Genomic DNA, 23,235 nt, shown 5'->3' with positions numbered 1-23,235 from the left:
CATCCCCTCCCCCACCCCTTGATTGTTCTTCTTATTGCTTTATTCACGTGGCACCTACCAGCCTTCTCCTTCCCACCCTCCCCTCACTCTTCAGTCCTGACGAAGGGTCTCGGCCCGAAACGTTGACTGCTCGTTTCCGCGGATGCTGCCCGAACTGCTGTGGTCCTCCAGCGTGTTGTACGTGCTGCCATAATTTAAAATTATCGGTCCTCCGGAACCATTCCAAAATCTAATGAGCGATAATTACTAATGTCTCCACAATCTCTTCAGCCTCCTCTTTCAGAAACAATCGCTTGCAGTTGATCTGGACTCCTCTGTCTTAAGAACGCTCAGCTTCCCGAGCGCCTTCTCCTCAATAATTGCAAATACACTCACTTCTGCCACCTGACATGCTCAAATATCTGGCACGTTCTAATATTTTTTACAGTGAATACTGATGCAAAATACTGACTAATGCCTTCCGACAATTCCTTGTCCCCTGACAGTACCTGTCCATTGTTATTTTACAGCAGGCCAATATCCACTATCCTCTCTTTCACTCTTCATATATCAGAAGGACGTTTTAGTAAACTATTTTCCGTTACTTTCTAGCCTACCTTCATATTTCATATTTTTTCTAATTACAGATTTTTAATTGACTTCTGTTAGATTGTAAAAACACTCCAGTCCTCCAGCTTTCTTCTACACTTTGTGATATTCTGTGCCGTCTCTTTTGCTTTTGTGCTGCTTTGAATACCTCGTCAGCCACGGGTGATCAGGCTCCCTTCACAATAACTCTTTATCTGTGTGATCATTTTTTTCCTGCGCTTTCGGAGTTACTCCGAGAAACTTCAGCCATCCCTGCTCTGCCAATGACCCTCTTAGTATCATTTTCGATTTTTTATTTTTGCCCAGCTCCTCTCTCAGGCCTCTGTAATTCCTGTATTCCACTGTAACACTGATGCATCTAACTTTATCTTCTCCCTCTCAAACTGCAGTGTGAGTTCTGCTATTTTATGATCACTGCCTCTTATGGGTTTATTTAGCTGAAGCTCCTCAATCGAATCTGGTGCAATACACAACACCGAATCAAGATCCGCCTTTCCTTTAGTGGGCTCAACCATAGGCTTTTCTCAAAAGCCATCTCAGAGGCATTCTATAAATTTCCACACTCGGGATTCAGCACCGACCTGACTTTCCAAAGCTTCCTGCATATTGAAATTCACCGTGGCAATTTAAACATTGACCTCTTTACCTGCCTCTTCTCTCTCCCACTGGAATTTGTAGCCCACATCCTGGCTACTGTTAACAGGCCTGTACATAATTTCCATCAGGGTCATTTTACCTATGCAGTTTCTTAACATCTACATTGTCAAATCCGACATCACCTCTTTCTTAGGACTTTTCATTTTTAATGACAACAGAGTCAACCCAAAGCTTTCACCCACCTGCCTATTCTTTCGATTCAATAGCCAGCTAGAAACTTCTTTCAGCCACGATTCAGTGATGCCTGCCATCCATTTTTTTTTTCATTTGATCTCTCCGTGTCCCCTCTTTTCCGTTTTTTGTAGTCACATCCTGTTGATGAAACGCTGTGCATTGAGAGATCGAGGAAATTAATCACGTTGCATCTGCTGCAGGGTGTCAGTAAATCGGCTTTCTTTCACAATATTGATTTAGAATTTCCTTCACTTGTTGTTTCTCTGGTAATGACTGAACCCAGGGAGGATGAGGCAGCAGCCCAGTGACTGCATCTGTTCTGAAGCTACTGGGGCCATGAACAGATACTTTCCTTCTCATTCTCCATGTCTGTCTATCTGCTCCAAAATAAATTCATTGTTTTCCTTTTATAGAAAGTCACTGAACTGACAGAGAAGGGAAACCGGACAGAGAGTTCAAGACTCTTCCTCAGTTTGGTGATGGGCAAAGACTCCCGGGCCCTGAGGGCGATGTGGGAATCCTTTGTGACATCGAGGACTGAGTTACCGAAGTTGGACAGGATACTGAGGGAAATACAGGAGCTCGGTATGTTAAAAACACGCAATGAACACAAAGGCACATTGAAATAAACATTTTAGTTATTTTAATTATTTTAGCTTTATTTCCATGGATGTTGTTTTTTTTTTAAATATTTAAACAGGTCCTGATCCACAGAAATACATGAACATCGCCCAAGGGTTGTCTGAATTACCCACTCAATTGATTGGTGAGTGATGAAATGCTCAGTTCAAACCACATCTCAAATGTTAGTCTGTGACTTGGCAAAACCTGGGAATCAAAATTCGCCATTCCTCATTTGCTGATCTCTGGATTCAAGTAACAATTCAAGGAATCTCTCTTGGCAGTCTGAACATTCTACATTGTATTTTTCTATTAATCCATCTGTTGGTTCTGCTGAAGCCCCCACTCCAGATCCTAACGCTCTGGGAATCCTCCCACACCACATGCAGGCTCCTGGCAGACTGTATGACCCAGTCCAGGTGACGCTTCTATCTTCAGACCTTTCATCCTCCAAGCCCCTTTTCTTTTGTAATAGCACTAAACGCAATTCTGTTCACTGATGCTCTTTTCCTTTTGTAATTCCGCTAGTGACTTCCACAGAGTATGTCTGTCATTTCTTTGTCACCCGTTTCCAGCGGTCCCATATCGATCTTCCTTTTTTTTTACTCTTTATATATCTGGGAAAGAAAAAAAAAAGATGTGTGGAACGAGCTTCCATCAGAAGTGGTAGAGGCAGGTTCGGTATTGTCAATTAAAGTAAAATTTGGACGGGAATTACATGGAGGGTTATGGGCTGAGTGCGGGTCAGTGGGATTTGGTGAGAGGAAGCGTTCGGCACTGACTAGAAGGGCCGAACTGTCCTGTTTCTGTGCTGTAATTGTCATACGGTTTTATGGTTATACTTTCGTATTCATTCTTATATTATTGACCAACTCCTTGTATTTCCTGTAAATTCATGGAGCATCTAGGAGCATCTATAATATAGTTGCCTCCAACAGGACCCAGAGAGTAAATTCCAAGCACCCACAACTCTGTTAAAAAAAAAACAACTACCCACAATTGCTGCGAATTCACCCCATCTCACCTCAACGAAATGCCCTCTGGTACTAGACACCAATCTTAAGTACAAATCAAACAAAAAAAATACAGGCTGTCGACCCAAACTATTATCTCTCAAACTTGTACACCTCTGTCAGATCTCTATTGTAATTCCAGTGTGAACAAACCAAGTGCATCAAACCTCTACTTGCCTCAGATGCCACCGAATCCAGGCAACACCCTAATGAACCCGTTCTGCACCCCCTCCGATCATCCCAGGAGCAGGAAAATCAGGAGTGAACACAGTACTACAGAGGAATGTACCACCAGCCCCAAGGACAGCTTTAATTCTGCATTTAGAAGACCATTGAATGGTCACCTACTATGTTATTACTGGTACTTGTAATAATAAGACCATTTTATATATAAAATTGTAGCATCGTGCATCTTAGATAACCAAAATATATTCACAGGAGAGCAGAAGGAATACCGTACGGGTATGAACAACAGATTACAAATTATGTAATTCTATTTCAATCCCTGTAGAAAGCAGAAATCTTTCAGTGTTATATTGTCTATCAGAAAACGTTTGATTCTCTCCCTCACATGGTTGAGAAGTTCAAAATATATAGAAAATTCATCCAATACTTGTGAAGTTTCAACAAAATCTGATGAAGCATTGACGTAAAATAATCGTGCTCTGAACAACCACAAAGGAACAGCCACTATTATCATATTAAATTGAGGGATTTTCCGGAGCGACTCACTGAGCACACCTGGTTTTGTCTAGCCTTAAACTCGCTCATAATACTGAAAGGGACAAAAATCAGTTATCAACTCAGAAGAAAAATATGAATTATACCTTGACACAGCTATACGTTGATGATTTGAAATTATTTGCTCTTGCATCAGTAAAGCTAAAACAAATAATTCAAATAATGGAACTAATTTCCAAAGATATAAGCATGAACTTGAGACTAGAAAAGTACAGAACATGAAACATAAAGAAAGGTGAAATAGAACCGGTAGAATATCAAACACAGCATCAGGATACAATGTAGCAGAATACGAAACATATATTTGGAATCTCAATCAGCAAAGAAAATAGATAGTCGTGTGATTATGTAAAACCTTCCAATAAAATTAAAGTCAATGCTGAAGAAAATCTGAATTTATATCAAGGATCAAGAAAATCTGCCAAACACAGCTGAACAGTAAAAATGTAACAAAGTTAGTAAACCCTCACTGTGCCCATATTGACGTTTAATCTTGTTATGATATCTTGGTCTGAAACAGACCTGGAAAATAGTCAAAAGGAAGACATTTAATAATTTCTAGAAAACGCCATGTGCACTGGAGCGATGGTTTGTAGACCTGGCCATAAGCTGTGTGTGTTGTTGGCGGAGAGTTGTCCCTGAATCCTGTCTCTGTATTGTCGTTTCGCTGCCTGGATGACTTTGCCCAGATCGGAGCTGCGTTTCCTGAGCTCCCGCTGATCACCGGCAATGTAAGCTGAAATCAGTGACGGTGTTTAGACCTGGCCATAAGCTGTGTGTGTTGTTGGCGGAGAGTTGTCCCTGAATCCTGTCTCTGTATTGTCGATTCACTGTCTGGATGACTTTGCCCAGATCGGAGCTGCGTTTCCTGAGCTCCAGCTGATCACCGGCAATGTAAGCTGCCTGTTGCGCGGCAAGTGCTGTTCACACGGATCCAACTGTTCTTGTTTGCGCAGTCCTGACCGGTTTCTGGTTGAAAACATCCCCCCTGGGGGATAGTAGCACACAGCTGGTGTATGTATTACACAGCTGTGATAATAACAGTCGGGACTCCATCAGTAGCCAGAACGGTTTACACAGCAGCACCAGGTACTCTAGATCCGGGGAACGAAAGGATTTCAGGGTATGCACATCTTGGAGTTCCACCAAACATTAATGACCATGAAGCAAAGCATACCCTAAGTCCTTTTCTTTTCCCTGGTAGAGGTGTGTGTGTGTGTGTGTGTGTGTATTGGTGCGGGGGGGGTGTGGGGGAGTGTGATGGTGGTACTGGATAACGGCATGATCGTTGGTGACTGTTGGAGTCAATTCTGGATCTGCAGACAGGGGAGCAGTCGGAACACGGGCCGCTGGAGTGCGGGCGTTTGTGGAGTTGGATCCTTCTTATCTCCTCTTCACTTCAGCATTCGCTCTTCTGGGTTCCTCAAAATTCTTGGCTTTTCGGTGGATCAGCGGCGGCCTCTCATTGACCTCCATATTTTCCTGGGAGAGCTGCTGCTTAATTTGGTCCTTGCACATCTTGTGCGGGGCAGCACGATCTCTTTTGCCCTGAGAGACTTCTCTGTAGAGTACTGTTTCCGGTAACCCGTGGTTGTCCATGCGAGACACGTGGTATGTCCAGTGGAGCTGTCTGAGCAGCAAAATTGCTTCAAGGCCTGCAAATTGAGCATGTATAGCTATGCATGACAGTGTGATTATATGAAATATTAAATTAAATACGTTGTGCAGAAACAGAAATTTAAAGACCAGTTTAGTGAGGCATTATTGAGGGGTTCAATGGCCATTCAGAAACTGAATGGCAGAGGAAAAGTTTTTCCTGAATCGTTGAGTGTGCACCTTACTCCGATCCTGTGCAGTAGTCCCCATGAACCAGGCGGTGATGCAACCAGTTTCAATGCTATGCAAATTACACCTGTAGAAATATTCGAGTGATGTTGGAAACCCCAGATGAAATATAGCCACTGTTGTGCCTTCCTTGTAGCTGCATCGATATATTGGGTCCAAGTTAGAAACTCGGAGATATTGGCATCCAGGAATTTGAATTTGCTCACTCTTTCCTTTCGGATCCCTCTATGAAGGCTGGTGTGTTGTATTACCTCATCTTGCCTTTTCTGAAATCCACAATTAGCTCTAAGGATATATTTTCATAACGCATGAAGGATTCAGCACTCCTTACAAGCATATGCAAATCTGATAAGGGGTACACGTCACTGAACGGAAATGAAAGCATAACCCATAAAAATGAAGAAACTATCATAATAGTAGAAAACGTTAACCAATGGAATATTCTGACTCCCCACGGAGGACATCCACACGATCTGAGCCAACTAGATGTCGCAAGGAAGAGTCAAGCCCCCGGTTCAGAGTTGGAGACCTCTTCCCAGAAACAGAAGAGATCATTGTCGCAATACAGGACCAGGTGGTTAACACGTGTAGTTATCAACCATGCAGAATAAAAGAACAATATTTTCAAGACGAAAAATGCTGAAAATTACAACCGAAAACAGAAACAATCCAACACTTTCCAGGATCCTGCAGCAGTTTAACTGATTCTCATTACTCGCACAAGCACAGGCAAGTAGTGGACAACATTCTAAAAAAATTTGCTTAAACTACAACTGATGAAAGACACCATAACTTACAGTAAGTACAAACCTGCTCCACTTGTAGAATTAGAGTCCTTCATATCATACAATGACCGATCATTATTTCAGATTTAACAATCCATGATAATCGTTCGGATATAATTTACAGGATAAACAAGCAGAAACACGTTTTTTTAAAAAAAATATACAGTATATAGCCATTCCAAACACACATAACTTAGAGAAATGAATTAGTGTAAAACACCAGAAAAATGCAAAATTAAAAGGGGGAAATGAAAGACTATGGAACACCAACAGGGTATTCATTATCCCAAACGTAATATCGATAACTGGTATTATCCCAAAGGCTTTACACAATAGTATCAATTATTTACACAATAATAATTTCCTAGTTTCAATAGGAAATTAAAATTTCCTATCAATTTAGACATGATTGTGCTTGGCTATGCCCGTACCTCAAGTTTTACCAGTTTATCCGACGATGATGATAATGATGATGATGACGACGACGACGACAACAACAACAACAACAACAACAACAACAACTTATTTGTAAAGCACATTTCATCCAGACGATGTCCTTCAAACCGCATCAGAACGGGATAAAGTTCAAACTAGAAAATAAAAGACAAAATGTCAGTCGTAATCCACACCTCAGTCTTCTGCATCGTACTGTAGTTTTAGGTGTTGAGTTCCACAGTCTGGGAGCATAGTTCCAAAATCAGAACTCTGACCTCCCGATGATCCTTTGACCTTCTGCTTTATTGTCTGCCTGCACTGCATTTTCTCGGCACCTAAAACACAATTTCCCCGTACTATTCTTTTCCGTTTATCCTTGTACGACTTCATGGCGCTGATTTGATGGAAGAATCGATTTGATCGCATGCAGAAAAGTTACCCATTTTACCGGGGTGCATGTGACAATAATAAACCAATTTATCGATTTATTGTTGTCAATAATGGTTGCCCATTGTTTGCTTAAGATTGTCATGCCCAGGGTTGGTAGCGGGGATGAGCTGCCACGACCTCTTAATTCTCTCAGCAGTGTGTGCCTCAAATAGCCTCTGACAACAAAGTCCAGCTCCTGGCCTTCACATGTGGCATAGCCACTAAGCCCGATGGAAACGTTTCTTCCGACAGGAGAAGGGGTAAAGGCGGGTTACTGGTGCCTTACAACCAGTTGCTTTGGGCAGATGGGTCTCGTCGGCCGTGATTGGCAGCTCACCCAGCAGCAGGAAAGCTCTGATCTCAAACCTCTGCTGCCCTGAATCTGTACCCCTCATGGGGAAGAGATTGGGAGTAAACCCAGTGGGAAAATTCTTGACATGGAGCCCCTAAGGCAGTTTGAAATAGTGTTCAACGCAGACTGGCATCTCCTGAAACTCCTCTGGTGCCAAGCTGTGTCAGTCTCTGCCGTTCCTTTGTGTTCATCAGATGCAGGGAGAGAGGGAGCTTGCTACATCGGCAAAAGCCTCCTCTCCATATCGGGGTGACGTGGCTTGCAGGGGCAGGACATCCTCGGTCGACTCTGACAGACGGAGGCCTCATTAGACAGAGCCCCACACCCCCACAGCAAGACTGATGAGTAGCGGTTGTCAGGACTTCACCACCCTCTCCCATAAACACGATGTACATCACTGAGACAGACGCTTGTGGTTTCTTCCATTAACACAGATTCCATCTTTCCACCAATCCTCCATCACTGTGACTGCAAACTAGCCATTTTCTTTCTTGTCATTCCGATGGGTTATCGATCCGCAAGTTCACTGTGATTCTCCCCCAGGCGCTGCCCGACTTGAGTATTTCCATATAACCATACAACATTTACAGAACGTAAACAGGCCATCACGTCCCTTTTAGTACATGCCGAAAGCATACTGTCACCTAGTCTTACCTACCTGCACTCAGCCCATAAATCTCCATTGCTTTCCTATCCATATACCTATCCAATTTTACTTTAAATGACAATACCGAAACTGCCTCTCCCACTTCTACTGGAAGCTCGTTCCACAAAGCTACCACTCTCTGAGTAATGAAACCCACATTCACAGCATGTTCTGTTCCTTTAAATATATAAATATAGTGAAATGTTGTAACGGGAGTGCAGTCAGGATTGCAATAGGGTATCCTCGGAATGTTCACCTTCATCAGTAGTTCGCGTCAGACTATGAGGATTGGACATTTTTTCTGGGACAATCATCGCTGTTAGTTCCTGTGTCTGTGAACAGAATTTTATTTTCTGTCCTAATATCCATGGACGCATATAATTAATTTATGTAATCTCAAACACTGAATATTGGAATGTAGTTATAAAGTTCTTTGTCAGTTGAGCTAGTTAACATTTTGAATATGTTTTGGTTCCCATGAAGATATTCAACAGAAACACAAGGAGACTCTGCGGGCACAAACTGAAACACTGAGAGTGAACACGATCCTGATGAGCGAGAAGGTGAAGGTTTTCCAGCTAAATGATCGATACACAAAGCTCACGGTCATTTCTACTCTTCGAGATCGGAGACTGGTGGAACACGAGCTGCTGGCAAGAGGCAGAAATCTCGAGGATTATAGAGAGAAACATCTCCGTGGAGCGTTAGAAAAAATACAGACTGGTCAGTTATTCCACAGCAGTTTTTCCCGGAGTAAATCCAAATCTGGGAGTTCTGCAGCAGTAGCCGGAGTGACAGGAATCGGGAAAACAACAATGGTACAAAAGATTGTTTATGACTGGGCCGCGGCAAAAATATTCCAACAATTCCAGTTTGTCTTCAGTTTCAAATTCCGGGATTTAAAAACTATTAACTGCAGAATAAACCTGAGGGAACTGATTCTGGATCAGTATCCTTACTTTGGGAATATCCTGAGAGAGGTCTGGAAGAACCCAGAGGGATTGCTGTTTATATTCGATGGTTTGGATGAATTCAAGCACAGAATCGATTTTGCGGACAGTCGGAGAGATACAGAACCCAAGCACCAGTGCCCAGATCCCGAATGGAGGTGTGAAGTGTCTGACATTGTGTACAGTTTAATCCAGGGCAAGCTGCTCCCAGGGTGTTCAGTGCTGGTGACCACCCGCCCCACTGTGTTACATTTATTGGAAAACGCGAAGATCGGTGTCTGGGCTGAAATCCTCGGATTTGTTGGTGAGGAACGGAAGGAATATTTCATCAGGCATTTTGAAGATCAGACGGTGGCAGCAGCTGTTTTCAAACACGTGCAGGAGAACGAGATCCTGTGCACCATGAGTTACAACCCCTCCTACTGCTGCATCCTCGCTCAGGAACTGGGCCCCTTCTTCACACACGGAGACAGGGACCCGCAGCGAATTCCCAAGACCATGACTGAACTGTACTCCAACTATATTTACAGCATCCTGAAAAATCACGGTCGTGAGATTGAGAAACCCCGTGATGTGTTACGCAGGGTCGGTCAGATGGCCTACAGAGGAGTTTCCGAGAAGAAGATTGTGTTTGCAGACGGAGATTTGATCAAGTTCAATCTGCAGCCTTCCCAGTTCCTGTCCGGTTTCCTGATGGAGCTTTTGGAGAGAGAGGATTCTGCTCGGAGCGTGGTGTACACATTCCCACACCTCACCATCCAAGAGTATGTAGCTGCAGTCGCACAATTCCTGACTGTACATCCCGAGGATATCCTGAAATTCCTCACTGAAGCCGACAAGACAAAAGATGGGCGATTTGATGTATTTCTCCGTTTTATTGCTGGTCTCTCCAACCCAATGACAGCTCGGGGCCTGGAGGAGTTTCTGGGTCCATTTCCTCATCAAACAACCTGCCGGGTGATTGACTGGTTGAAGAACAAGGTTGAACGCCAGAGTGGAAACACGAGGAGTGAAGATAGTAAAAGGAGCCTCCTGAACACATTGCACTACCTGCTTGAGTCTCAGAATCGTGATCTGGCTCAGGCCACACTGGGATCTATGAAAACACTTTCATTACGTGAATTGGCACTGACCCCTATTGACTGCGGGGTCCTGTCTGATGTCATCGGACTCTCTGATACAATAAAAGAGCTCGACCTGTGGAACTGCCACATTCAGTGTGAAGGACTCCAGCGGCTGGAACCCGGGCTGCACAAGTGCCAGGAGTTGAAGTAACTTGTTTTATCTCTCACTCTGAACAGTGAAACAGTTCCAGTGTGCTGTTTCAAAGTAAACGGATTTGGGTAAAACTGCAGAAAATCAGATTGAGATGAATAGTGACAAATGCCACCTCCCTTCAACCTGTGCGATCACTCTTCCCAATCCCCCCTCTTCCTGTGGGATCTCTCTTCCCCATCCCCCTTTTTCCTGTGGGATCTCTCTTCCCCATCCAACTTTTTCCTGTTGGATTTCTCTTACCCATTACCCTTCCTCTTGTTAGATTTCTCTTCCACACCCCCGTTCCTGCTGTGGGATCACTCAGCCCCATCCCCCTTGTTCCTGTGCGATATATCTTCCCAAATCCACTTCCTCCTGAGTGAATTGTCTTCCACATTCCCCTTCCTCCTGTGGGATCTCTTTGCCCCATTCCCTTCCTCCTGTGGGATATCTTTTCCCCATCCCCCTTCCTCCTCTGGGATCTCTCTTCTCCATCCCCCTTCCTCCTGACGAATCTCTCTTCCCCATCACCTTTCCTCCTGTGGGATCTCACTCTCCATCCGCCTTCCTCCTGTTGGATCTCTCTACCCCATCCCACTTCCTCCTGTTGGATCTCTCTTCTCCATCCCCCATCCTCCTGTGGGATCTCTCTTCCCCATCACCTTTCCTCCCGTGAGATCTCACTCTCCATCCCCCTTCCTCCTGTGGGATCTCTCTAACCCATCCCCCTTCCTCCTGTGCAATCTCTCTTCTACATCCCACATCCTCCTGTGGGATCTCTCTACCCCATCCCCCTTTCTCCTGTCTGATCTCTTTTCCCCATTTTCTTCCTCCTGTGGGATCTCTTTTCCCCATCCCCCTTCCTCCCGTGGATCTCTCTTCCCTATGCCCCTTCTTCCTTTGCGATATATCTTCCCAAATCCACTTTCTCCTTTGTGATTTCTCTTCCCCATCCCCCTTCCTCCTGTGCGATCTCTCTTCTACATCCCACATCCTCCTGTGGGATCTCTCTACCCCATCCCCCTTTCTCCTGTCTGATCTCTTTTCCCCATTTTCTCCCTCCTGTGTGATCACTTGTCCCCATCCGCCTTTCTCCTGTGGGATCTCTCTAACCCATCCCCCTTCCTCCCGTGGGATCTCTTTCCCCCATCCCTTTCCACTTGTGTCTTCCCATCCGTTCCCTCAGGTGGGGTCTCTTCTTCCATCTCCCATCGACATTTCCAGATTCACAAAGCTTCCTCACTGCGGGGTCATATCACCCCCATCCCTGCCCCTTCTGACACTCTGTGGTCAGTAACACTTTTCTAGCTAACGGAGAACGAGACAGAAAATGTGGAGTTCACAGGGTCACAGCAACAGACTAAATGACTGACATTGAGTGAATACCCTGGAGCTGGGCAGTGAGGGACATTGACAGTGATGGGAACTCCGATCAGTGACTTACGGAAGGGTTTAATTTTTCCTGAAATATCCGCGTGAGAGAAATCCCCTCAGACCCACGGTTTGAATCACTTTGTTCATCAAATTGTCTGTTTGTGTTTAGACTTGGTTTCAATGACCTGGGAGATTCAGTAGTGAAACCGGTGTCTGCGGCTATGAGGAACCCAAAGTGTAAAATACAGAAACTGTGGTAAGTACCAGACTTCGGGAGATTGTGTTTACAGTCACTGGGTGTCTGATACTGAACATTAATGTTATCAATAATTGTGTTACTGATAAACACTGGGGATCTGTACCTTCTCCTGTCTCTCTGTGTCCTTCACCCTCACTCTCTCTCACCTCCAGGCTGAGGGATGTCGGTCTCACAGATTCTGGGGCCAAGGATCTTGCCTCCGCTCTCAGTACAAACCCATCACTGACAGAGCTGGACCTGTGTAATAATAAACTGGGGGATTCAGGAGTGAAACTGGTGTTTTCGGCTCTGGGCAACACGGAGTGTAAAATACAGAAACTGGAGTAAGTACCAGACTGTGGGAGATTGTGTTTACAGTCACTGGGTGTCTGACACTGAACATTAATGTGATCAGTAGTTGTGTTACTGATAAACTCTGGGGATTTGTACCGTCTCCTGTCTCTCTGTGTCCTTCACCCTCACTCTCTCTCATTTCCAGGCTGAACCGGGTCGGTCTCACAGATTCTGGTGCCGAGAATCTCGCCTCCGCTCTCAGTACAAACCCAACACTGACGGAGCTGGACCTGAATTATAATAAACTGGGAGATTCAGGAGTGAAACTGGTGTCTGCGGCTCTGAGGAACCCGGAGTGTAAAATATGTACACTGCGGTAAGTACCAGACTGTGGGAGATCGTGTTTACAGTCACTGGGTGTCTGACACTGAACATTAATGTGATCAGTAATTGTGTTATTGATAAACACCGGGGATCTGTACTATCTCCTGTCTCTCTGTGTCTTTCACCCTCACTCTCTCATCTCCAGGCTGGAGAATGTCGGTCTCACAGATTCTGGTGCCGAGGATCTCGCCTCCGCTCTCAGTACAAACCAATCACTGACGTGGCTGGATCTGGGATTAAACTCGCTGACAGACCGATCTGTCCCCGCTCTCCGCCGCCTCATACTGACCCACCCGAGTCTGAAGTGCATCGAGTGAGTGTTTGTGTTAATGTTCAATGTGATAAAATATCAGCGGATCCGCGGGATTTCTGGTGATATTTGTCCGTGAGTGTTGTTGAAACATTAACCCCGGTCCCCTGTGACTGACACTGTTGTGTAATCTGTTTATTCCATCTTCATTCTCCCATCTGTTTCAGGCTGGACGGGAATCGGTTCAGTGAGACCGGGGAGAAGGATCTGAGATCTCTGCAGGAACCCAGACCCGGACTGAGAGTTGATCTGTGAACATCTGAATGTTTCAACATCCCCGCCCGCGGGATGGAGCCGATTCCCTGCCCTCCCCTTTAATGGCCGCGCGCCGGGGGGACATCTCAACGGTTTTAACGGAACTGGCTCCGGTCTCGAGCTAGATGATATCGGAAGCGTTCCGGCAGGACGTATTTCTGCCTGTTGTCCAGCGGCGCAGCTTCCGCCGGATGTGCGGGTTCGAGACTCTCCCGCGTGACACCCCGGGGAATTACACAGACAGGAGGAGCCCTGGGGTGCCGGGGCTCAGTCTGGGACACCGGTGTCCCGGGGTGTGATTATCCGGGTAGAGAATCCTTTTGCTCCCTTTGCAGAGGACGGTGCTTTCGGCAGTCTGGCCGATATAATGATGTTCAACAGAGAAATACTTCGGCAGTGACCCTGGATCTGCAACGATCCCGGACGGCCCCGAAGTGTGATTTTATAAGTATCGCTTACGCGATGCAGAGTGACGGTGAGGAACGGGACTGATTAATCTACCTGTCACGCGTTGTCACCGGTCAGTTAACTGTGTAACTGTGAGTGAATCGTGAACAGTGTGTCGACCCACTTTCTGCGCCGGCGCGCTGGCTCACAAAGAGCCAGCGGTCCGGAGCACTACTGACGTCATTTCCGCCGGAGAGGGCGGGCGCTCGGGATGAAATGCCAGCGCCGCGAAGTGTGAATGAACTAGTCAGGAACAGACTTACCGAATGCGTGTCGTTGTCTCTAGCTCTGCATGTAGTACATCGCTACAACAGCTTATTTATTCCCGCAAGTCAGCAGCTCACATATTGTTTAATTTACATTTATCATGATGAAATCAATAAACTGCTGTAACTTCCTGACTTGGTGTCGGACTTGAGTTTGTTTGAGGTTTCTGCTGCCCCCCGCACCCTGTGCACTGTAACAGTGGGTCGGAGCTCCACACACTGACACAGTAGCGTCTCAGCTCCAGGCTGAGGGAGGTCGGACTGGCAGAGTCTGGGTGCCCAGGATCTCGTCACAAATTAACCCCCTTGCTGGCTAACCGTCCCCCTCCTGTACACCGCAGACGTGAGTCACTGAGGTCCAGAGTACGAGACGGATGGAGGATGGAATACGGGCGTGAAACACAGAGAGAATCTCCCTCGACACCGTCCCATCACACACTCCCGTGGTCAGACACAGAGTGAATCTCCATCCGCACCGTCCCATCACACACTCCCGGGGACAGACACAGAGTGAATCTGCCTCCACACCGTCCTATCACACATTCCCGGGGTCAGACACAGAGTGAATCTCCCTCCACAGCGTCCAATCACACACTCCCGGGGTCGGACATAGAGTGAATCACCCTCCACACCGTCCCATCACACACTCCCGGGGTCGGACTTAGAGTGAATCTCACTCCACACCGTCCCATCACACACTCCCGGGGTCAGACAGAGTGAATCTCCCTCCACACCGTCCCATCACACACTCCCGGGGTCAGACAGAGTGAATCTCCCTCCACACCGTCCCATCACACACTCCCGGGGTCAGATACAGAGTGAATCTCCCTCCACACCGTCCCATCACACACTCCCGGGGTCAGATACAGAGTGAATCTCCCTCCACACCGTGCCATCACATTTTCCTGTGATCAAACAATGGGTGATTTCATCTGTGTCCCATCTCTTCACGTTCCCCGTGGTCAGACTTGGAGAGATGATCACTGTAACCCTCAGGTTCCACCAGCATGCGTTTGTCTGGGGGTCGGGCGGCGATATTGCCTCCGGCCCGGCCAAACTGAGAAATCTCGATTGTGTGGACGCGTTGCCCGGTTACAAATCAAACCCACGAAATAACGAGCAGTTCACCATTTGTAATTAAACGATTGGGCTTTATCATTATTCATTTGACTGGAGGGTTAGTACAGAAAACAAAGAGAAAAAGGGCCCATTTTAACGAAACAGTCTAATGCGCTGCTTAGAGCTCACTGTTTTCCCGTCCGTCCGTTCTCCATCGATTTCCCCCGGGCGTGGTCGACTCCCGACCCCATTCCAAATCCACTCAGGCCTGCAGTCTACGATTACCCCGTTCTGGCGTCTTCTCTTTCCATCTTCTGTCGAAAAAAAGCCCGCTAGTCCCTCGCTCTCGGACTCACAGGAAAGAAAACCCCTCCCATCATGGAACGCCGCACATTCCAAAGCCCCCGTTATCTCTCGTCATAACACAAACACACTGCTGCTACAGAGAAACCATTACATTAGCAGTGAAACATTTCCCAGGGCGTTGCATGCACATTAATCGAAGGTAATTAATTTCACAGGAATTTGTTTCCACCTGTGTCCCCCATCGAATCGTAACTTACTGGATTGGAAAATGCGGAGAAGGGTGAGGTTGGGAGTGTTACATTTCCTTGGTGTGGGGGGTGACACGAGGCCGTGGGGAATGTGTTTGGGAGTAGGTTAAATTTGGAGACTGACAGAGGGCCGTGGGGGGAGAGTGGGACAGTGGGATTAGCTTGTTGAAGGATGCAGGGTTGTCGGGATTGATTTGGGAAATGACTCGCGGTATCATGGAATTAGTTCAAAGGCTGACAAGGAGCTGTGGGGAGAGGGCGGTATCATGAGATTAGTTCAGAGGCTGACTAGGGGCTGTGGGGAGAACGCGTATCATGGGATTAGTTTTGAGGCTGACTAGGGGCTGTGGGGAGAGCGCGGTATCATGAGATTAGTTCATAGGCTGACTAGGGGCTGTGGGGAGAGCGCGGTATCATGAAATTAGTGTTGAGGCCGACTAGGGGCTGTGGGGAGAGCGCCGTATCAAAGGATAAGTTTTGAGGCTGACTAGGGGCTATGGGGAGAGCGGTGATTACCAAAATTAGTTTGGCGACGGTCTCCGGTTTCCTGGATCTGTTTTGCCTCTATTGGAATTGTCTAACTCTCGTTCACAGGAATGTGACCTCTTTTCTCTGTACAAGATGTACTATAAATGGCACAACTGCAGAGAGTGCAACTTACACTCACGGGGTTACAGTTGTAACAGTGCATACAGATTTATCTGCGAGAAGTCGGCACATTTAAACCCGGATATTCCTAAAGAGATCCAAGGTCCCTGTCAACAGCCTCTCGGGCCGACTTCAATCACGTGACTCCACCCCACTTCTCCCCATTCAATCTACCGCACTGTTACTTCCACATCCTTTCATCCCCTCCCATCCTCTCTTCCCCTCCTTCCTAGCCCAGACTCCTCCACTGCTCTCCCTCTCCCCTCTGATCCACACCTCCCCTCTCTGCCACTCTCTCCCAGGTCCCCACATTTTCCCTTTTCTATTCCATTTCTCTTTTTCCCCTCTTTCTCTCTAACTTATTCCCTTTCCACAACCCCTCCCCCTCGGACACCGTTCTCTGCATCTCCTCTCTCCGTACTTCTAAAACACTCTCACCACACTGGCTCTCAGTTCCCCATGGCAAACTACGCCTCTCCTGTCTTCATACCCACGCTACAAGGAATGCAGACACATATTCTTGCCTTCTCCCCAGAACTCAGACACTCAAGTCCCGGCAACATCCTCGTACATCTCCTCCAGCACTCTTTCCAGCTCAGTGGCATCTTTCCTACAGGAGGGTGACGGGAACCGAACACCGCCCTCCATGTGCGGCCTCACCGACTCCTTGTACAAATTCAACGTGACCTCGGTACGGTGCAATGATGTAAAATTAACGGGAATTTGGAGAATTAATAAAAACTGCAACAAAGGTGAATACCGAGGGAGTGTGTAAGTGTTCAGGGAGCGTTCGCAATTTGATGGCGGAGGGGAAGCAACTGCTTGTAAATTGTTCAGTTTACAGGCGCCTGTATCCCCCCCCCCCACCCGATGGTACCGATGAGCGCAGGGTATTTCCCGGCTGGAGGGGGTCCGCGCTGATGGATGCGGTCTTCCCGAGGCATTCCTTCTTGAACATGTCCTCGATGGAGGGGAGGTTTGTGCCCGTGATGGGGTTGGCTGAGCCTAGAACCCTCTGCAGCCTCTGGCGACCCTCTGCGTTGCAGCCTCCACACCAGGCGGCGATGCGACAAGTCAGAACGCTCTCCACAGTACATCCTGAGAAATTCGCTAGTCTTCAATGACAGACCACATCCCCTCCAACCCCTAACCTTGCAATCCCCTCTGTACCGAGAGAGATATGTATGGTGGAGAAGGGAAGGGCCGGGTGGAGTCCAGAATACACTCCGGCTCAGTCTCGAAATAAAAAAAAGACCACAGTGATGAAATCCAAAGATAAATTCACAAACAGCAGTACAGGAAATCGATTCCGTACGGTTGAGCACTGAGTGCTCGGCGCGAGGCCTTGACCGACAGACATTCCATGAAGGATCATTGGCAGACAATAATTGGCAGTCTGAGTCTTAAAGGGAAAGTGACAGCCAACTGCTCTCCGAGGAATGGGAGTGCTGAAACCTGGATGCCTGAGGCTGTTCTATCAGGAACAAGACACGTTCTTCGTGTCACAAGAATGTGTTGTGCCCAGTGTAGACCCTCTGAGATGCTGATACCCAATATCCCAGGAGCTTGAAATTCGATCATATGACAGAATGCTAGAATTAAGCCATTTGCTCCATCGGGTCAGTCCACCACTTGTTTATGGCTGATCAACCCTTATTCCCAATGTCCAGCTTTCGCTCCGTTCTCCTCATGCTCTGTCTGGTCAGGAATCTATCACTCTCTGTCCAGTAGCTTCTCGTCCACGGCCGCCTGTAACAACGAATACCACAGCTTCACCCGCCTCTGGCAAAGTAAGTTCCTCCCAATCTCTGTTGTGAATTGACATCCCTCTATCCTGTGGCCGTCAAGGGTAATTTTGGAAAAAAAAGTGGTGCAGAATGCTATGGAAAGAATACCTCTCCAACTGTTAAGCAAAGGGTGTTTGTTTCGCAGCCAGTGACAACAGGAAAAGTTTCACTGGTAGACGGAAGAATGCATTCAATTAAATTCCAGCGAATTCTGGAAGCAAACATCACAGCGTCTGTAAAAATGCTGGAAGATGAAATGAGAACGGCTGCTACAACAGGATAATCATCTGAAACACATCCAACACTCAAACTCCACAACGGACTACTTCAAGAGGCGCAAGCTGAATGTTTTGCCATGGCCCTCACTGTCCCCCGACCTAAACAGTATCGAAAATCTGTGGATAGACCTCAAAAGAGCAGTGCATGCAAGACGGGCAAAGAATCTGACAGAACTAGAAGCCTTTGCAAGGAAGAATGTGTGAAAATTCCACCAAACAAGAACTGAAAGACACTTAGCTGGCCACAGGAAGCGTTTACAACATGTGAGACTTGCAAAAGTGGATGTTACTAAGTACTGACCATGCCGGGTGCCCAAACTTTTGCTTCGGGCCCTTATCTTTTTTTTTGTTATTTCGAAACTGTAAAAGATGGAAATTTTAAAAAAAAAATAAGGTACTCTTGCTTAAAATATTAAAGAAATGCGTCATCTCTAACAGTATGCTTTTTGGAATTCAGGTCCTCTTTTACTCGCTTAGCTATTCACAGTAACAAAACCTTTGACCAAGGGTGCCCAAACCTTTGCATGTCACTGTTGGGGCAAACTGTTGGTAGGTTTGTTTTCAGTTTATTTATCGTTTCCTTGTTTATAATTGCACAGTTAGAACAGTAGGCATGCCTGGCAGGAGAGTTGAATGCTCCTCTTGCAGGATCTGGGACGGCAGGGAGACCTCCAGTGTCTCCGACAACCTCGCCTCTGACAATTGCATCCGGATGCAGATTCCAAAGCTCTGATTTATGGAGTTGGAACTGGTACTGGATGAACTCAGGGTCATTCGGTAATGTGGGGGGATGGTCGGGACGACATATTGGGAGGAAGTTAGACCCCATGCGCAGTTCACAGGAAACTGAGTGACTGTCAGGAGGTTGAAAGGGGTTTGTCCAAATAGCTTAATAACAGATATATCACTTTGTATTCGTCTGGGTGGGGGAGACGGGTGTTAATGACTGTGAAGAGGAAAGTCTCACAGTTCTGGTCTCTGGCACCGAGTTTGTCTCTGTGGTTAAGAAGGGAAGGCGAGATGAAACAAACTGTGGTTATCGGCGATTCCTAGTTTGGGGAACATAAAACTGGTTTTCTGAGCAAGGTACAGATTCCTGCATGGTATTTTGCCTCTCGCGTGCCAGGGTCACGACCTCTCGGATCGGGTTTTCAGCAATCTCAAGTGGGAGGGTGAGCGGGCAAAGTTCTGCACGGGCTGGTGTCGCCAGAAATAGGAGGGTAATAGAGATTAACACGTGACTAAGGCGTTGGGGTGGGAATGAGGGCTTCAGATAGTTGGATGACAAGGGCCTCTTCCAAGGAAGGTGAGACCTGTGCATATGACAGCGGTGCAATCCAATTCGAGTTTAATTGTCATTCAACCGTACATCAGTTAACATGAATACAGCCAAACGCGTCAGCGTTACTCAGCATAAAGAAACACAATGCCAACAATCACATGCGGCACAAAACACACATACTACTGAAGTAGGTTTTGGGAAGGGGGGACGGCATTGGGATTTGTTTGAAAACTGTACCATGTTGTTGGGAGAGGGTGGTACAATGGGAAAAGTTTGGGACCGTCACCTGTCTATCGGCGACGGATAGAGCAGTGGGAATGCTTTGAGATCTGGCCGGGGGCAGTGGGAATGCTTTGAGATCTGGACGGGGGCAGTGGGAATGCTTTGAGATCTGGACGGGGGCAGTGGGAAGGGATCAGTAAACTGGTATTATTTTGCGGACTGGCACAGGGCTGCAGGCAGAGTGAGCTGAAATGGGATTAGTTTGGAGACTGACACGAAGCTGTGGGGAGAGGGAGGGGCAATAGGATTAATTTGGGGAGAGCACGGCGTTGCTGGAAAGAAAGTGGGCAGTGGAACACATTTCGGGACTGCCATGGACCTGTGGGGAAATGGCGGGGCAGTAGGATTCCGCTGGGGATTGAAACAATCTCAGGGGAGAAAGTGGTCGTGTTTGATTCGTATGGAGACTGACAGTACTGTGGATAGAGTGAGTAGGTCAGTGGGACACATTTCGGGACTGCCATGGATCTGTGGGGAAATGACGGGGCAGTAGGATTCCGCTGGGGACTGAAACAATCTCAGGGGAGAAAGTGGGCGTGTTTGATTCGTATGGAGACTGACAGTACTGTGGAGAGAGAGTGGGTCAGTGGGATTTGTTTGACGTCGGACCAGAGAGTGTCGGGGGAGCGTGGTGTACTGGGATTATTGTTGGAAACTGACACAGGGCAGTGGGGAGACAGTCGGTCAGTGGGGGAAGAAGGGATTCGTGTGATTAGTTTGGGGGCTGACACAGGACTGAGGAGAAGGGGGTTTAATGGCATTACTTTGGCGATGGTCTCGGGTATCTGCTGGAGCTGTTTTGTCTCTGTATAACATGTTTGATGCTCTTCGACAGCAAAGTGGCCTCTGGCCTCCTGTACAAGATGAGCTCTGGAAAGTATGCCGGTCGTGAGTGCGAATCGTCCGTGTGGGGTTTGCCTTGTAATCGGGCTGAACGTTTCGCTTCCGAGAAGTCAGTACCTTTGTGCTGGGATATTCCTGCAAAGATGCAGGGTCTCTGAGCAGACCCTGGGACCGACTTGAATCAAGTGACTACCTCGTCTTTTTTCCTCTTTCTCTCTCCTACACCCACTCCCCGATCGCCTCCAAATTCCCTTCTCACCTCCTCTGCCCTTCCCTGCCACTCCACTCTCTTCCTGTTGTCGCAACCCGATTCTCCCCATCACACACCGACAAACCTCTCTCCCCATCTATCCCTTTGTTTCTCATCATATCGCCCCTCCGTCCAGTTGATAGCCACTCCGTCTACCTCACTGCTCCAGCTATCTCCTCCCGTACTTCCTCGCCCTTTCTCCACCCACTCTCTTTCTCCGCACCCTCCGCACAACTCTTTCCCCTCCATTCCCCTTTGTCTCCCATTCACTATCCTACTCTCTCCCTTCCCTCTGCTCTCTCAAACCACTACGATCTCTCTCACTCCGCTCTAACCACTCAGATCAATACTATACCCGCTTTCTCTCGATTTCCCCAGCCCGGGTAAATATTCTGTGCCCATTCACTCTGTCTCTGCCTCTCTTTATTTTCTGCAACTCCAAATGTTCACCTGTTCAAATGTTCAAATCATGACATTTCACCATCCGAGAGCTTTAAATAGTTGATCACACATTCTTCTGAATTCCAGCGAGCACAGTCCCCAGAGCCTTGAAACTGCATCATATGACAAGCCGTCCAATCCTGGAATCGTGTTCATGGATCTGATTTGAACTATTTCCAATAGGAGCTCATACATTGTTCGGTAAGGGATCAAAACCAGCTCACAATGCTGCAAATGTGGCCTTACAGTTCCTTATTAGGTCTTAAAATTACATCCTCTTTTGTACATTGCAGTCCTCCCGAAATGAATGTGTGGACGGGAACTGTACATTATGTCTGAAACACGAGTGTATGACAAGACGAGGAAGAAGAGGTTTCACTTTGTGTCTGCACGAGGGAGAATGGAATGTTGGAGTGTGGAGGGGCCTCAGCCTGTGTCTGACCATGTCTGGTGTGATGGATCGTTGTTAATGGAGCATCACTCAGTGTCTGACCACCGGAGCTTGTGATGTGACGGTGTGGAGGGAGATTCACTCTGTGTCTGATCCTTGAGTGTGTGTTAGGACGGTGTGGAGGGAGACTCACTCTGTGTCTGACCTCGGGTTTGTGTAATGCTATGCTGATGGAGAACTCCAGTGTCTCTGACGACTTTAAGGATCTGGAAGTGGAGAAGGATAATCTCGGGATCATTCGTTAAACTGAGAAGCTGATAGAGGGGACATATGGGAGTTAGTTTGACCCAATGTGCAGTTCACAGGAAACTGCGTGACAGTCAGGAGGATGAAATCGGTTTGAAAGCCAAGCCCAGGGCAAAGTGCCTGCTGTGGGCAATCTCCTCAATAACACGTAAACCACTTTTCATACTTCTGGGTGGGAGGAAAGCGGTGCAAATGTACAATTAGAAATATGTCTGACAGGCAGGACACTGGCAATGAGATCAGATCTGTGGCTCAGAAGGCAAGAGAGGATAATACAGATTAACACGTGACTAAGATGTTGGAGCTGGAATGAGGTAATCACACAGCTGGATCTTTGGATTCTCTTTCAAGGAAGTTGCGACCTGTGCATAAAATACGGTTTCTATGCAATCCAAGAGAAATCGTCATTCAACTATACATGAATATCCATGAATACATAGAATCACAGAAACCCTACAGCAAAATACTGGCCCTTCAGCCCACAATTCTATGCCGAACATGTCCCTAACCTAGAAATTACTAGGCTTATCTATAGCACTCTATTTTTCTAAGCTCCATCTCCAAAAGTCTTTTAAAAGTCGCTTTCGTATCTGCCTCCACCACCATTGCCGGCAGTCCATTCCAGGCACCCACCATTCTCTGAGTAAAAAACTTACCTCTGACATATCCTCTGTACCTACTCCCTTGCACCTTGATCTGTGTCCTCTTGTGTCAAACATGTCAGCCCTGGGAAATTCTCGCGGACTGTCCATACGATCAATGCCTCTCATTATCGTGTACACCTCTATCAGGTCACTGCTCATCCTCCGTCGCTCCAAGGAGAAAATATCGAGTTCACTCAACCTATTCTCATAAGGCATGCTCCCCAATCCAGGCAACATTCTTGTAAATCTCCTCTGCACCCTTTCTATGGCTTCCACATCCTTCCTCTAGTGAGGCAACAGAGTCACGCCCTGCAGTGTAACTCTAAAACACTCTTCCCCATAAACATAACACACTCCCTCTCCAAAACCCCTCCCCAACTCCGTCAAACACAACTTTTCTTACACAACT

At 47.0% G+C, this 23,235-nt stretch overlaps 2 protein-coding genes across 3 annotated transcripts in view; both read left to right on the top strand.

Annotated features, from left to right (window-relative positions):
- LOC140719919 (uncharacterized) overlaps positions 1 to 3,270 on the top strand; it is a 40,309-nt gene extending 37,039 nt beyond the window's left edge. For both annotated transcript variants that reach the window (XM_073034845.1, XM_073034844.1), the window contains 3 exons: positions 1,833 to 2,004; positions 2,120 to 2,185; positions 3,196 to 3,270. In XM_073034845.1, coding sequence (XP_072890946.1) covers positions 1,833 to 2,004; positions 2,120 to 2,185; positions 3,196 to 3,200 — 243 coding nt within the window. In that variant the 3' untranslated portion in view covers positions 3,201 to 3,270. The remainder of the gene's footprint in view (positions 1 to 1,832; positions 2,005 to 2,119; positions 2,186 to 3,195) is intronic.
- A 4,089-nt stretch (positions 3,271 to 7,359) lies between these two features.
- On the top strand, positions 7,360 to 21,654 carry LOC140719896 (NACHT, LRR and PYD domains-containing protein 12-like). The gene is made up of 6 exons (XM_073034821.1): positions 7,360 to 7,398; positions 9,159 to 9,821; positions 12,286 to 12,428; positions 12,605 to 12,775; positions 20,787 to 20,903; positions 21,573 to 21,654. The coding sequence occupies exons 1-6, from the start codon at positions 7,360 to 7,362 to the stop codon at positions 21,652 to 21,654; spliced, it is 1,215 nt and encodes a 404-aa protein (XP_072890922.1).
- Positions 21,655 to 23,235: the final 1,581 nt, after the last annotated feature.

The sequence above is a fragment of the Hemitrygon akajei genome, unplaced genomic scaffold (assembly GCF_048418815.1).
Source record: "Hemitrygon akajei unplaced genomic scaffold, sHemAka1.3 Scf000033, whole genome shotgun sequence".
Taxonomy (NCBI): Eukaryota; Metazoa; Chordata; class Chondrichthyes; order Myliobatiformes; family Dasyatidae; genus Hemitrygon; species Hemitrygon akajei.
Note: the sequence above shows the minus strand (reverse complement) of the source record. Positions and strands in the feature narration are given on the sequence as shown.

Bases quoted from the DNA above. Each gene is read 5' to 3' on its own strand.
- LOC140719896 (XM_073034821.1), top strand. From the start codon at position 7,360: ATGGTTGCCCATTGTTTGCTTAAGATTGTCATGCCCAGG. The intron at 12,429-12,604 runs GTGTAAAATACA...TCTCATTTCCAG, and splicing joins TCGGCTCTGGGCAACACGGA to GCTGAACCGGGTCGGTCTCA. The intron at 12,776-20,786 runs GTAAGTACCAGA...GCTCTTCGACAG, and splicing joins TGTAAAATATGTACACTGCG to CAAAGTGGCCTCTGGCCTCC.